We start from the raw sequence: 16,474 nt of genomic DNA on the forward strand, positions 1-16,474 counted from the left end.
GAAAACAATAAAGCAGTATTTGTCATTTTCAGTGTAGCAGATGAAAATCATTAAAAAAAAAAAGCCTCCATCCAGTTTCCTATCTCAACACAATACACCTTTCAAAAGCTTGAGTCCCCCTACTTTCTCAGTTCCTACAGCATCACTGCTTTACCATATGTAAACCTCCTTCCCCAAATCTATCTATTTCGTCCAAAGACCCATGGAAAACAGTAATCAACATTTTGTGATAACAAACCTACCGTTGTGCCACTGACAGACTGAACTGCCAAAAATCCTGTCCCCTGAGGAGTGATGGGCCCTACAAGAAAATTAAATTAAAAAATTTATGAAAAGCTTTACTACACGTCGTCTAGCCTCTATTTCAAGTCACAAAGCTTAGAAATACGTGCCAAGTATTCTCAATGAATAAAACCAAAGAAAAGTTTAAAGCATTCAACCCATTACTCACATATATAGCACCACAAAAGTTAACGGAATGGTTAACAAGAAGTTACTCATGTACGGAAACATTTGCAGGGCTGGGCCCATAATGTGTGCAAGTGTCTCTCTGCACACAGCCAACAAAATCAGGTTCGATACAACCTAGCAGAATGCTCAGAATTTGATTAAAAGCCAAATAATTCACAAATCATTCAAGTAATTCACAAATAATAGGCAATTGCTTATTTTCCCATACTGTTTGGTGTTATGTTCTATTCCACGGGGAACACAACTTTTTAAAGACTTCTCCTTCCAAAAGCTACTGGCTATATTTCCTGATACATCTTGTAAAGCTTGAGAATTTTATAATGATTAAGTGATACAGTATAGTAACTCCAGAACGCTCTCACCCCAAAAAGTTGCTCCACAATGCATATGCTGCGGTGTGTACTTCAGAAGCCTGTGACGCCCATTGTGATCTTCAATGTAGAACATGGGGATAGTCTGAAATCGCCTCCACCCTAATGAGAGGATTAAAGGATCACGTGTCTTAAGTATCTTCTTATACCATCGGTGCCTCTTCAGGCGCAGCTAATTAGAGAAAAAGATGAACAATGCTATTACAGGATAATAACATTAATTCTGAAATTCAAGCCTTAATTTTCAGGAATGATTGAAAGCAACTTCCATCTAACACTAGAATTTTTTATTCAGTAAGCTTTCTATCTTCGAACATTCTCATTAACACTAGGTTGACTGGAGAGATAAAGCTAATCAGTATTTCGCTCACTTTGAAATCATGTTTGTATGCATACGAGCAAGTATTATATTAAAAAAAAATATATATATATGCGCTAGTAGCTTTTCTATAGCCACTTGTCCATCGACCATGAATCTCAGAGTACAATTTACATGTGCAATTTAGCAACCACAATATCAGACCTTAGTCCTGAGACATCTCTGCAGATGAACATTAAACAATAACTTCTTCTTCCCATCGACCATGAATCTCAGAGTACAATTTACATGTGCAATTTAGCAACCACAATATCAGACCTTAGTCCTGAGACATCTCTGCAGATGAACATTAAACAATAACTTCTTCTTCCAGTTATCCAATTAAGCCTGTAAAAATCCAGTGTCTGTAAAGTTAATTGTGTCAAAAGCAAATCCCCTATTCAAGAGGCAGAGACGAAGGTTTCTCTCTGTGTTGACTGTATCTTATAGTAAGATAAGATACAGTCTTATCTTACTATAAGATAAGTATAGTTATATATAGTTATAGTTATATCAAGTAGACTTGATACAGTCAACAAACAGAAAATAAATAATAAGTCCAGACACACTGAAGCACACCTGTACCAATATAAAGTGCACTCACAGCTTTGGCTACATACCTGTACATACCCGACATTTCCTTCGCTGTTGCCTAAACCACCCAGGATAATAGGATAATGAGGGTCAAAATTCAGGACAAATTCACATGGGACATTCTCAATCTCTATCCGAACATACATCCCGGGCCGGAAGCCCTCATACTGCACTCTGGTCTCATCATCTTGATCTTCAAATTCCGCTCGATTAAGCTATGTGACAAAGAGAAAGGCACCATGTGTTTTACAAAATTCAAGTATTAACAACTTGTTCATGAGGTGCCAGTTCTATTTAAAACATGCTGACGTTTATATAAATCTTTCGGGAAAGATCTGATAGGTTTTGTGACTTTTTATTCAGAGCAAGATCTCTGCCACCATGAATTCCTTCCAATTTGAAATCCCAAGTGGGCCTGTTAGTCTACTTAAAAGACAGTACCCAGGAGAAGCAAATGACTGACTGACTTCTGATATATCTTTCATAATGGTGACTTTGGATTTTAAAGACACAACTGTCAAAAGTACGTTTTTGATTTAGGAGCCCAAATACCTTTTTAAAGTTAACGTCCTGATCTTTAAGGTGTCACTTTATGAGGAGGCTGGGCTCCTATCTTACTCGGCAGCTTAAAAGTATTTCTGTGCATCCTCACACTGTGTATCATCAAAAGGGTCTTTTAAAGCTCTTCTGTACCATATGAATGTAGATATTGTGTAAATATTTAACAAGATATCCTTGTGAATAACAGAAGCCTCACCCTCCTGTGCTAGCTCCTGATGTTCAGCTACCTGTAAGACACTATGTTTAAGCAAACTATTAATTTCATTTCTCAAGGTATTGAGATATGGCACAAATCTCCTGGTCCAAGTTTATTTTTCTAGAAGCCTTCACACATCCCCACCCTTGCCCTTCCATCCTGCAGCAGGAGTACTGCTGAGATGTGTTTCTGTAACAGACCCCAAGTGAAACAGTTGTAAATTGTCTTGTATTCTTTTACTGGAATGCCTTTCTTTACGCTTTAAGTGCTCTTAGTAAGTACATCAGCATACCAGAGCTCATGATCACTTACGACAGAGGCTAATGCAAGAAGGTAACGATTAATTTAATGACTATTTAGGGCAAGATTCTGTCAGAAGAGAAGACAGTGAAGTTATTAGCAATATAAGGCAATGTTCTTCCAAGTCAGCCAAAGAAAGAAGCTACTTTTAAGCTTACAAGATTTTATCTAAAAAACCAAGGCCTGGAACAAAATCAACACCTCCAATTCTGGATACAGTTACCCTGAAGACTCCTACCGCACGTACAGAGCAATGGTCATCAATTATTTTTTCCTCAAAATAACTTGACAGTTTGATGAAAAAGGCCGCGGCCACACAGAACTTACTTATCCATTGGTTTGATGAAAAAGACCGCGGCCACACAGAACTTACTTATCCATTAATAACATTGCAAAAATCACACTAAAAATAGTACCAGGAAGATATTTGACACAAATTAGTATGAGAAAGATTTTCACCTTCCTACACATAAAAGGATGTCTTTTCCCCGCCACCCTCCCTCCTCTTCCTGAAGGGGAACCTTCTCTCTCATGTTTTGGGGTTTTTTTGAGACCTGTCATGCTAGTTCCACCACTAAGGGACAAATGGATAACTGTTAAAAACTTTTAAGTAGATAAAGTTTAGATGACACATCCTGATTTATTCAGTGATTTAGAATATGGTTAACTACTTAAGTCAATTTAAATTAAGCTTTCAGTTGTTTGGCTTGTTTGCTTGTTTTTCTTTCCAGCTAATGGAATCAAAAAGTTCAACCATAAAAAAAATCACAGGCATGTATTTCTTTGTGTGTACTTTCTGAAGTAGCTCCTGAATGTCATGTGTGTCTCCAGGGAAAAAAAACCTTTGAGCAAACTCCGTGGGGTATTTTTGAAGACGTATAGCCAGATAAACTGCCAAGTTAACAGCCTGTACCTGTGCTTGTTTATGCATTTCTTCTTTAAGATCATCAAAGTACGTGGCATCCCCTTCATCATACTCCGCATCAAACATTTCTTTCAGTTTCCGTTTCTTGTCCATGCGCTCCTTTTTCTTTTCCTCCTCTTCAGGTTCTGGTTTGGACATTTTTCCATCTTCCTCCTCTTCTTCACTTCCAGACTAATCAACAGTAAGTTATCAAACATGTAGAACGGTTCACTGAAAACAACTCATTCTGATTAACAGTTTAATATAGATTACTAAGTAATATTTTGTCATAATGCAAATTTTGTTATAATGCAAAATGCATCATTTTGCAAATAATGCAAACACTTCAAAAACATTTCCATTTTAGACAGAAACTAGTAAGTTATTCATACAAAAAGATGTAACTTCAGCAATGACCAAAACATTTCATGATCTAATCATATCCCTTTTCACCAAGAAAACTTCTTGACTGAACATTCATTTTAATGTCAGGGGACAGACCCTAGAATTGACCCATCTGTTATTCTACAGCTAAAATAAGCACACATAATAAAAGGGGGAAAAAAGTAATTGTTGATAGCATTGAGTAATACTGCGCTGGAAGGCAGCACTCTAGAGGCCAGAGAGAAGGAAGTTTGTTCATAGACCATTTGAAAACTGCCAAAATGATGCCGCTGCCTTCAATTTTATCATGAAATGCAAAGCCATCAAGTTGCTCAGTCCGGAAAAAAATGGATTTTTCCATCTGTAATGTCACAGACAAATACAGCTCTGTTCTTGGAAGATATCCAAGTCACAGCACAAAATTGCTTCCGCCAGCCTCTTTTCTGCAGATACGAGGAATGACTAGGAAACTCTGTCAGTTTCCACAATTTGTTGTGTTTAAACAGAGCTCTATAATCTTCTGCATCAGATGGAATGACATAGTACAAACAGTTATGATCACATTTGGTTTTAAAATACTTCTCTCAAACCTCCAGATCCTCCAGCTCTCGATTAAGCCTGACACCTACTGTTAAGTAAGTGAGGTGACTTCTCCTACGCAATTATCTTTAAACAACAACTCAGTTTGAGACTAAAAACATGCCATTCTAGATATTTATAGGTTCCAAAGTCCATAATGCATATACCTTTTTTTCCTTGTTCTCATTGATTTCTTTCCTATTGATTCATGAAAACTAAATTTATTACATAGGACGCCTATCACTTGATCAGAAACTCATTTACACGTATGTTGCTAAAGAACATAAAAATACAGGTCAGACCTCATCTCCTTCAGCAGCAGGCTTTCCTTTGTGCACAACACCAGTTTCAAGATCTTCAAAATCTCCATACAGTTCTTCTGCAACAATAAGCACCCAAGATATCTGACAGTTAACCATTCTGTTGTGTTGTTCCATACAGTTTCTCATGTTTTCAGTATCGTGTATTTCTCAGTACTGCTTTGTAGATTAGCTTCAGCCCAAGTATTTTTTCTTCCCATCAACAGTTTTACGTCTGTTCTGCCCTCTCTATAGTTTCAGCTGAACTCCAGCGGCTCCTCCTTTTTCCTTTCCATACCTTTAACTTTATGATTTCAAAAATGTCAATGAAGTTTAGATCATTCCACAGGACCACACAGCACATTAGTTAGCACTCTAAAGACACAAGACACCAGCAGAGCAATCGAGCTCCTATCTTTAATTTAAAAAAATAAAATTAATAAAAAATTTAAATATAGCAGACAATTTTTCAGTTGAAAACAAATACTTATCTTTAATTTAAAAATAAAATTAATAAAAAATTTAAATATAGCAGACAATTTTTCAGTTGAAAACAAATATACTTGTAAGCCTGTCAAACCACAATCATTTTGCATATAAGATACAGCCATATTATTAAAATTTTCTAAATATTTCCTAATAAAAAAACCCAAACAAACAAAAACACCACTTCCAAAACATATGGAGATAGATCTCACTTTTCAGCCATATGTGAATGACCAGTTTTGCCTTCCCATTAAAAAAGAATTTCTGCTGATTTCTACCGAGACTATCCAAAAGAATAAACCATACATAGAGGATGAATAGCTAAACTCGCATACATAACTCAAAGTTGGTATGTCCAAGTGTTGACTAAGGACTCCACTTCCTAATTTAAATGATATACCCTGTTTTTCAGAGGGTAGATTTTCAGAATGTGCTACCTGCCTACTGTTTGTACAGAGATTTACAGCAATGTTTACTTATATTAGTATCTGTATGCTACTTTAGGTAATAGTTTGAAAAAATTTGCAAGTGTATCACTAACGCAAAACATTCTACATACGTAACTACAAGGTCGTACTTTTCTTAAAAATCCTGTATACGTTAATCATTTTTAGAAGTCTTACACATACCATCTTCCTCCAACAACTTTGCTGCATCTTTATCATCTTCCCACTTCCCAGTAACAAAGCAGTCTCGAATACTGCTCATAACCTGCAAAATAAGTGTCATTGCCTTGTACAGTTACAGCTTGTCATCAACAGAAACATTCTCCAGTATGTTCCCCACTCCTCCATCAGAGATACCACCTCAGTGATAATCTGATGTTCTCACGCACAGCTCCACATCAAGACATCATTACCAACACTACACAATGCCTCAGCAAAAGCAGGAATGTGAAACCATCTCAACTCTCGCCCAAAGGTCTTCAGACTAACAAGGTCTCTACCCTACATCATATTTTCACTCGTGATTCCCCTGCTTTTTACTTGTCAGTAAATAAATAGCAAACTATGATCCACCAAACAGTCAAGAGCGCCAAGCACTCAATTGACTTATTCTAACTTGCCATTCCTGTAAGAACAGACCTCGGAATCTGTTAGCTAGCAAATACTTCTAACGACAACGAGTAGCAGAAGATACAACACTCTGGCCGTAGCTCCCATAGGTCTGTTTCAGGGACGACTCAGAGTACTTTACAAGACACAGCCAGGACATAACCAGTATAGGATATGCAGAAGCAATTATCCAATGGTATTACCTCTTCTAAATCCCAATCTTGCGGCTTTTCTATCAGAAACTTGGAGCAGTCAAGAGCATTAGCCTTCTCTTTGGATGCTTTGTCCGGACGGCTGACATGAAACAAACCTCCAAGTTCATCACCTGCATCCTCACTCTTATCGTCCTCATCCTCGACAGCTAAACGAAACGTACAAGCTGTGATTATTTCCTCCACAGTACATGGATTACATTCATTAACAACCTCTCTTCTGCCTTATGTTTCACAATACCTGCAGTAGTTTGAGGAAAAAAAAGATGCAAACTAAAAATAGTTTTAAATATAAAAGGCTGAAGAAGAAGGTACACCGATGCAGTGTAAGAGCTAAATTAATACCCTCACAAGGACAAAATAAGGTGAGCAGCAACCAGGGAGATACTATACACTGTAATCACAGTGAACTTCAGTTGTACAGTTGTTTCATATGGAAACATGTAATTCCTTTCACAAATTCCACGTAATTCAAACTTCTTTGAACAACCTGAAATCTGGTTCTATTTGCGTAACTGGAATCATCTGAAGAAATATTGCCCAATAAGTAAACACAAGATGTTCATTCAATACCCTAAGTAGAAACAATACCAAAACAATCTGTGAATAGAAACAACATTAAGCTAGTCTGTAAATCAAGAATACCGGACTTGAGAATCTGTCAGCAAATCTTCCTGCTCCTGCACTGTCGAAAGTTTACAAAAGCCAAATTCTCATTGTCGCTCCTGCACTGTGGAAAGTTTACAAAAGCCAAATTCTCATTGTGTTCTACAGAGGTACTGCATGATGACGTTTGTACACTCAGACAACTACTGGAAAAGTTGTGAATTAAACAGGACAAATTACATAAACAGCAATTTTCTCTTCCTTTTAAGCCAGGTAGTTTGTTTTTTTTTTCTTTACAAAGACCCTTATTACAGACATGATAATACTAAGTCACGTCTAAGAGAATATTCCACTCTCAGTCGCTGTGAGACAGAAATTCCTGAAAACAGACAACAAACGACATCCCTTTACGAAACACATCAGTTACCACAACGGATTTGCCTAATATCTACCAGATAATTATATAAATGACCGAACTTTAAATGTTTGGGGGGGGGAAATAGTTGTACCAGAAAACATGAGTAACAATCGAGTAGTCTGGAAAATGAGCTCAAAATGCTTTTTACTGGAAAAGTAAAAACTGTCTTTATTACAATTATTAGTGAAAATGAGTATCAGCAATTTAAAAAGTCAATTAACTCTCCTCAAGCCTCCCACCAAAAGACAGCTCAAAGATTCAGACTTACAAACTTGGTAACAGCTACAAAGCTACCATATATTAAGACAGTACAAGTTTCCAAACAGATTTGTACCTGTTCCATATATGAGTTTACGAAGATTGGGGGTTGAACGTTGCTGTCTTAGAAAGGCCTGAGCTGCCTTCTGTGTAAGGTCCTCTTTCCACTTAAGTGCACCTGAAAAGGGAAAAACATTGCATTCTACCTCCAAAAAAGAACAAGAATTAGGAGCTACATAAATAGAAGACAGTACAAGTTTCCAAACAGATTTGTACCTGTTCCATATATGAGTTTACGAAGATTGGGGGTTGAACGTTGCTGTCTTAGAAAGGCCTGAGCTGCCTTCTGTGTAAGGTCCTCTTTCCACTTAAGTGCACCTGAAAAGGGAAAAACATTGCATTCTACCTCCAAAAAAGAACAAGAATTAGGAGCTACATAAATAATTTAAATAAGGACATGACCACAACAGGTGTAAGAAGTGTAGACACAACCTACAGTTTCTTTTTTTATACTCCATATATACACAGAAACATAAATTGTGGCTAACAAATTATATCACTGATTTTTTTTCTGATGAGTCCTAATTTTAGGACAAAATTTTAAGAGATTATTAGCAATAGTAACAGATTTGATTATTTTCATGATGATACATGTCTTCTTCACAGACTCGCAGAATGGCTGAGGTTGGAAGGGACTTCTGGAGGTCACCTTGTCCAGCCCCGCTGCCCCAGCAGGGTCACCTAGAGCAGGTTGCCCAGCACCACGTCCAGCTGGCTTTTGAGTATCTCCAAGTACGGAGATTCCACAACTTCTCTGGGCAACCTGTTCCAGTGCTCAGCGAGTAGTTAATACATTTTAGTAACGTTCCACCAAGAATGTTTTATTCTTTCTAAATGTAATAGAGCATCATCATCTGTTTTACACACATAGCCATAAAGATTAAAGTTAAGGAGAAATGTATGCAGAATCAATGAAGCTTGTAAAATGAATCACCTCCATTTTGGAGGAAGGAAACCCGAGACCTGCATACTACATTGCAAATCAAAGGCTTAATAGCAGATAATCCCAGGTTCCCTAACTTGAAGTTTGCCACTTAACAACTCTATATATATTGGAGGGGCAACATTATATAATATTTACTAATTATAATATCCTTTAACAATGAACCCAATTAAAAATGGACAGTAAAAACTTTTAACATTTAAAGTCTACCTGTCGTGTCAGCAGAAAAATCTATTTTTTCTTCATACTCTTCTTCCTCTCTCAGTAGATTCTCCACATCATCATCCTCAGCTTCTACAGCTTTAAGTTTAGTCTGTCTAATACCATCAGCTTTCTTTGCTTGAGTGTGCTGAAATCCCTTCCTATTTGACTCTTCAACTTCTAATTCATCATGTGATCCTTCTTCATCATCGCCCTCATTGAGGGAAGAGTTTTCAGCCTCAGATTCTGACGCCTCTTCTGCTGTGCAGTTTCCCGAATCTGTAGTGAGCGCTGCTTTTCTTTTCAGACTGTGATCTGAGATTTGTGATCTCATTTCTGTATCTTCACTATTTATTTCATACTGCTTAGATTCAGCTACTCTTTTGCTTGCAGCCTCAAATTCACTATCTGAACTTTCATTTTCATAAATCCTTTGCTCATCCTCCTCCTCTTCATCGTCATCATCTTCCTCCACCTCATCCTCTTCAGAGGTAGTTTTTCCTTCTTCTTCAGAACTCATCTCAAGATCATCATCACTGTCTGCAAATGCTGGCAGTTCATTCACAGCTTCCTCTTTAGCCACCTCTGTTTTCAGACGTTTGGTTCTCCCAAGAGCCATGTCTTCCCCTGATAGCTCTCTGTCACTTTCTTCCTCAGCATCATCATCATCATCGCCATCACTTCCATCCTCAGACATTGCTGCTGCTTCTTCTTCTTGGTCGTCTTCCTCATCACTTACTGCATCATCATTTTCTTTCTCCTCTTCTTCAAATAACGCCTTTCGACGTACTCTTCCAGTCTTCAAATCAATCTGTCTCTCCTCTTTTGGCATCACAAACCTGTTTTCCCAAAGATCACATTTGGGGTAAGATGGTAAAGCACAAGGAAATTTTAATGACACAATGAAGCTTCATGTTAATATTTAAATTATTTTTTTTTTTAAACAGAGCGAGGTTATGGAGAACATTAAAAAGGCAGTGGAGTTCTTTAAATACGGAACACCTCTTAATTCAAGAATACACCCTATGTTACAGCCATAAATAACTCCCAAGAAATTTCTTTCATTTCCATGGAATGAAAATAGGTTGTACAATTACTTTTACTGAAAATTATGACTGCCCTTCTGCAAAACTCTAAAGAAAAACAGAAATATGATACTTAGGGTTATATCAGCAAGGAATTCCTGGAAGGCAGGACTATACTGCTTGCAAAACTTTTCTAATATCAATTATTCCTGTCTCAAAATACACATGTGGCATATGAGAAGTCTCAGAAGAGGAAGAGTTGGGCAATAAGCGATTCTACTAACTGTGCTTTTCCCAAATTGGAGCCTGAAATTAGAGATTCATTCATTGCCAAACACCGCTCAGCATTCAAAACTTACTCTTGTCCTACTTCTTCTGAACTTAAGGGTCTAGAGTCCATGAAGAGAGAGACCTTGCTTGACGCCATCTTAACATCAATGGCTGAATGTGTGGAGATGAGGCTCTGAACTAGTTCGTGATTTGGTCTCACTTCCTCCTGGAAAGCCAAGATTTTTTACTTTTCAATTAACATTAATAAGCAAATGGCTAACGAACAGCTAACAGAGTCATAAATCTGCCTAAACCAGTAGAAATATGCATACGCAAGAAAAAAAATTCCAAAGCATTTTAAATAAACATTTTTGCAGAATAGCAAGGTCTCCCTTCCCCTCTTTCACATTTCATTCAAAAGAAAAAAAATTCGAAAGCATTTTAAATAAACATTTTCGCAGAATAGCAAGGTCTCCCTTCCCCTCTTCACATTTCAAGAATGCATACAATATGAACCCAAGAAAAATTAAAGAGGGCCTCCTTCACAGTATGCAACCACCACAGTAAATATCAGCAAGCACACATTATCATAGACCCAAACGTATTTAACATTTAGCACAATACAGGGGAAAACAGCTGATTTCAATCTGTTTGTATGCAAATGTTTTCCACCTCTCCCTTTGACCAGTCAAATCCTCTAAGTGTTCTCCCACAATCACCCTGCCCTGCAAAATAAAAGTGCTAATATCCCAGTACCGGGAGTTTTTATAAATCTTAAGTCAATGTTTGGCAAGTTTATGAAACTAACCTTAGGTACGTATTAACTGATCCCTCAAATGTTTTGCACGGTATTTTACACAGAGATAATAAAAATATCCCTCCTCTGAAATCACTAGAGGAGAAAAAGAAATTACCCACTACGGATATATAAGGATTGATTATTTTAAGGAAGCTCATTTTTAAACACTTGTTTTTGACTCTAAGGATAAAAACTACATTTTGCAAGAGAATTCAAATCACCAACAGCATTCCCTTACCTCTTCTTTTTCATGTGCGTGGCTTCCACCAAGATCAATATAAACAGCGTCTTTATCATACACGATGCCCCCAACGCCTGAAAGAGGGGCATAGACTAGTTTCTCTTTCTCATTTAAAGAACGCTTCTTCTGCTGTTCAGGTAGAGCACAGGGGTCTGGTAGGAAACTCACATCACTCACAGTAAAGTCTCCTACACCTGGGGTGACAGACAAGGGAAGCAATAAGGTTTTCACAAAGTTTTGATTCTGAAATTCGTACAATTCACCATGAAGAGACTAAAAATAATAAAGAAAAAAAAACATTGTAGCATTCAGTGATTCATCAACAGCGAGCTCTGTATCGAACGTCCAATTCTTCTGCCTTACCACTGAACTTAGAGAAACATACGCAAGTTCACCAGAATACTGCAAAGCTTTGGGTTTGTTTGCTTGTTTTTAAATGAGAAAACTAGCAAGTCATTTTTCTGCGTAGGTCTCTAAATTTATTATTAAAATATTCCTGAATTTAAGCTTTTAAATCATTCACTTAAAATATTAAATTTATTCAATTAATATGAGAAATTTTACAGTTAGCAAATTTACTTTTCACTATTAAGGCTGGTATGTTTCATGCTTCAAGCACCTTTCAAAGCGAAACACCTTTGAAAAACTTCAGACACTGCCAGTATTGTGTTTAACACTGCAACAAAACTGCACAACTAAAAGCAAAAGTATTTACAAGGATTTATTTTTACAGAAACGTGTATTATGAAAAATAATTTCCAAAAGCGTAACACGTATTTAGAAAGGACAAAAATCTATTTTACAACGTACAGTTTAAAGATACAAATCATTCCACAATAAAAGTAGCAACAGCTATGTTGTTATTTATAGGTCAGTACAAAAACAGTTTTAAGAATCTGACAAATTACCTGGCATATGAATTTGACTTTTGTTTTTTAGGTGTGCTCCTCTCAAGTATCCATAAAGTGATATCTTCCTGTCACATTTGGGATTGATTCGAACATCTTCCGGGTTTGTCAGCTCTTCCATTCTACCCAACATTCAAAAAAAAAAAAAAAGTTAGAATATCCAGCAGTCCTAATAGTGACTTTTGAACAAAGGTAATCTAAGAAAAGAGAATTGCGGCATCACTGCTGCCACTGTGTGCTCTGCAGACTTGAATAATCGAAATAGATTGATCATAAGAAAAAAATCCATGGAAAAAAAGATCTTTCAAAAATATTTTAAAATTGTATTTTAAAACTTGTATACTCACGTTCAACAATATATTTCCAGAAGACTTACTGACATTTCACTAAACATGTACTGCTTTCTTAGCACATTTTAATTACTGTTTATACGCTTTCCACACACAACCCTCCTCAAATCAGTTTTGCCATTAGAGGGAAAACAGAATAACCACCCTAAGACAGCTGAAAGACGCATTCCCTGCAGCTACACAATACCTTCTTTTCCCTAATAGTGGTGGCAAGCAGCACAAGAACTACCACAGGGAAGGGGAGAGGGAAAGATTGGCTGTTTTCAGGCAGATGAGGAGGAAGCTCCGTCCAGAGCTGCCTTCCACACTGCACAAGGGAGGCAACACCACCACACAGCCAAGGAGGAGGATGGGACACACGTTCCGGCTGCAGATCAGCTTAAAACCGACCCAACAACCAAAATAATTGTAACAGTTATAGCAACCTAAAACAATGTTACTGAAAGACTACAGAATATTTTTTTCTCATTTTCCCTCTCTTTGCTTTGTGTATTTTGCAGGATTTTGCCCGACGCTTATCTACTTCTCTGACAATTTTTTCTAAAGAATTAGAGCTTTGAAAAAGACTTGTTCTAGGCGCCTTGGATTCTTGTGGGAGTTTAGTCACAACTGTAAGCATTCTGGCAATAAAATATGAAAGGTGAGGTAATTTCTCAGGTAGGCACAGCCACCATCAAGATTACTTTCATGTTCCAAAGGGACTGTAAATCAAATGCTATGCGCGGATATGGAGCAGAAGGGATGTTCCAGCGAACTCAGAGGACTAATTCACCAGCTGCTGTTAAATTGCTGGAACGCTGTTTCTTTTGCACAGAAATTCAATGTAATCATCAACAAGCAGGATTATTTTAATTTTTTTCCCTGTTTCAAAAGTATTTACAATATACCGAAGGCCTATCTACATGATCCGACGCAAGTGAAAACTGAATGGCTAAAGTTATTGGCACAAACCTGAAGAGTATCCTTTCATTTCCCCAAGGCCATCTAGATAACACTAAATACCCATTCACACATAGAGCTGACTGGCTCTAATATTATAGTTTTTTTAAACAGCAAGGTGCTATCTACGCTGAGATTGAACACCAGAGAGAAGAGCACACACCTGTCTGCGAGAACATACGGGTGAGACGTTTGCCAAGTAAGAGGTCGGAATTTCATAACTGAGATAAAACGCCCCAAATTGTGAATTTCCTGCTTTTGATATTCTCCGTGAACCATCCCAGACAGATAAAACAGCTTAGCACCCTAAACACATTAAAAAGACATAAAAACATTAAACATCAATTTAATACCTACAAAACTAAAAAAAAAGGTAATGCAATTCTAATTTGTAAATCATAATCAGAAATTGCAGGTCACAGTTGGCTCCAAAAGATCAAACTAACTAGTTTACTTCAACATGGAAATTGCCCCCTAAATCTTAGGGGGATACAATTCACATCCAGAAAACCTCGTACAAAGGTTAATTTGTCTCTCAGATCCTCCTTGCATAGCACCTGCCTAACAGACCTTTTTACTAGCATCACACATTTAGTAGCTAGTTACACTGGGATAAGAGAATAATTACGCACGTATTTTAGCAAATAGAAGATCACATAATCTGATACAACATCAGCATTGTCCATTTATAGTATTATTTAAAAGATGTAAGAACATAATAAATACTTAAGTATTGCCCCACTTTTAATTTAGCTTCCATAATGCAAAATATATGGAAAAATGAAAGTTGAATGTCATACCGGATACACTTCAGTCCAGAATCTGTGCTTTAACTTCTTTTTAGTCTTCTTTAATTGTTTGTTGTTCTTGAATGTATCCAGGTGAGTAAGAACTCCCATAATTTTGGGAAAGCCATGTACCTGACAAATGTTCAGGAACTCAAATGTTTCCATCTCAAATCCAAAGCTGGCATCAATAAGCATTAGAACCTGAAAACACAACATCAGCATTTCACTGTAACAATACCACGGTGCCCACGCGAGCTAATTTCAAAGACCACACCGCTGAAGTCATGAGCTTCTTGGGAACCAAAATCTTCCAAGAAGTTTTGTTCTCTATTTTCATATAACCTGAAAATCAACTTTGGCTGTGTAATTAAAGTAGGGATCTTAGCTGCTTTAGAAGTTAGCGGGGCTTAGGAAATCAAATCTCTTCTTCTAGTCAATCAAATCTCCTTTATATAGATTTGATTTGCTTGTTGTCTCCGAGAAAACTATAGAAGAATAAGGCTGCTCTACAAATACAATAACATACAGTACCATAATAAGGTCTGAACAGGTGTTTACTTGGTGAATTTAAAACATGCAAAGTCGAGTATCTTCCAATATTTGCAGGAATGTCTGAGAAAATCAGTAAAATTTTTATATCTGTGTCTTGGATGCACTAATGCCTCTAAGGCCAAGTCTTTCGGTAAAATGAGACAAACTTATTTCACACATTGCAATTACTGTTATGCATCACTAAAACGCACTGACACAGAAAAACAGCACCCAACAGTCACATCAAAATGGAAGCAAAGTCGTATTAGGACCTCAGCAATTAAGAACGTAAAACGCACAGGGCTGATGACAGAGATCTGCAAACGATTATGTAATCTCAGCCTCCTAACAATAAAACCAAATAGATCCTCAGCATCACCATGTGCATGCAGAACCTCAAACATCTGTCACATTTACTAACAGAAAATTTTTGTATTTTTTAATACATCTTCCTTCCTCAAGTAGAAAACATGCAAGTAGAACAGTATCTGGATCAGTGCACGCATGTACTTAGATATTTAGATAGTTTATATTTAGATAAGGATGCCAAATCCTAATCAGCTATGAATAATATACTCCAAATCCACAAGTAAAGTAAAAATCTAAATAGACAAACCGATCGTACATTGGGTCCCCGAGACCAGTTGACGTAATCCACTGAACAAAAGTTACAAGTAAATTACAATGGTGACTACACTCCACTGAAATCAATCTTATTACTACACGGGGATCCTCAAGGATGGAGGCATCAGAGTGCATCAAATAAAACCAACTAGTAAACTAATACATATTTCTACTTTATACATTAGTTGAAAACTTCTTGACTGAAAACCACTTTCAGATTTTACATGGTTTGACCAAACCCTTTAATGAAAAGCCACTTTATCACCTTGGCTTGTTATAAGATCTTCCATTGAAAGTTTACCAGTCGCGTCAGCAATGAAGTTCAGTTGCATTTCCCTTCTCCCACATCCTCCCCACCACCACACACACACTTTATTTCCCCCCGCCCCCAGGATAAGGAAAGTCCTAGGGGTTGTTCCAGAATGTTAGGTTTATTGTCAAGCTTAGTCCTTGTCCTGGTTTCGGCTGGGATAGAGTTAATTTCCTTCCTAGTAGCTGGCACAGTGCTGTGTTTTGGATTTAGGGTGAGAACAATGTTGATAACGCACCGATGTTTTAATTGTTGCTGAGCAGTGCTTACACTAGTCAAGGGCTTTTCAGCTTCCCGTGCTCTACCGACTGAGCAGGCTGGAGGGGCACAAGAAGCTGGGAGGGGGCACAGCCAGGACAGCTGACCCCAACTGGCCAGAGGGACATTCCATACCATGGGACGTCATGCTCAGTACATCAACTGGGGAAAGCTG

General features: G+C 37.4%; 1 protein-coding gene across 1 annotated transcript in view; it reads right to left on the reverse strand.

Moving 5' to 3' along the window:
• BMS1 (BMS1, ribosome biogenesis factor) overlaps positions 1-16,474 on the reverse strand; it is a 27,147-nt gene that overhangs the window by 7,964 nt on the left and 2,709 nt on the right. The window contains exons 4-17 of the mRNA XM_009278817.2: positions 14,589-14,777; positions 13,952-14,094; positions 12,500-12,621; positions 11,589-11,785; positions 10,641-10,777; positions 9,266-10,095; positions 8,329-8,430; positions 6,762-6,919; positions 6,133-6,214; positions 5,021-5,097; positions 3,765-3,947; positions 1,821-2,009; positions 834-1,014; positions 243-301 (exon numbers count right to left, since the gene is read on the reverse strand). Coding sequence (XP_009277092.1) covers positions 243-301; positions 834-1,014; positions 1,821-2,009; positions 3,765-3,947; positions 5,021-5,097; positions 6,133-6,214; positions 6,762-6,919; positions 8,329-8,430; positions 9,266-10,095; positions 10,641-10,777; positions 11,589-11,785; positions 12,500-12,621; positions 13,952-14,094; positions 14,589-14,777 — 2,649 coding nt within the window. The remainder of the gene's footprint in view (positions 1-242; positions 302-833; positions 1,015-1,820; positions 2,010-3,764; positions 3,948-5,020; positions 5,098-6,132; positions 6,215-6,761; positions 6,920-8,328; positions 8,431-9,265; positions 10,096-10,640; positions 10,778-11,588; positions 11,786-12,499; positions 12,622-13,951; positions 14,095-14,588; positions 14,778-16,474) is intronic.

Source organism: Aptenodytes forsteri, unplaced genomic scaffold (assembly GCF_000699145.1).
Source record: "Aptenodytes forsteri isolate BGI_AS27 unplaced genomic scaffold, ASM69914v1 Scaffold226, whole genome shotgun sequence".
NCBI lineage: Eukaryota > Metazoa > Chordata > Aves > Sphenisciformes > Spheniscidae > Aptenodytes > Aptenodytes forsteri.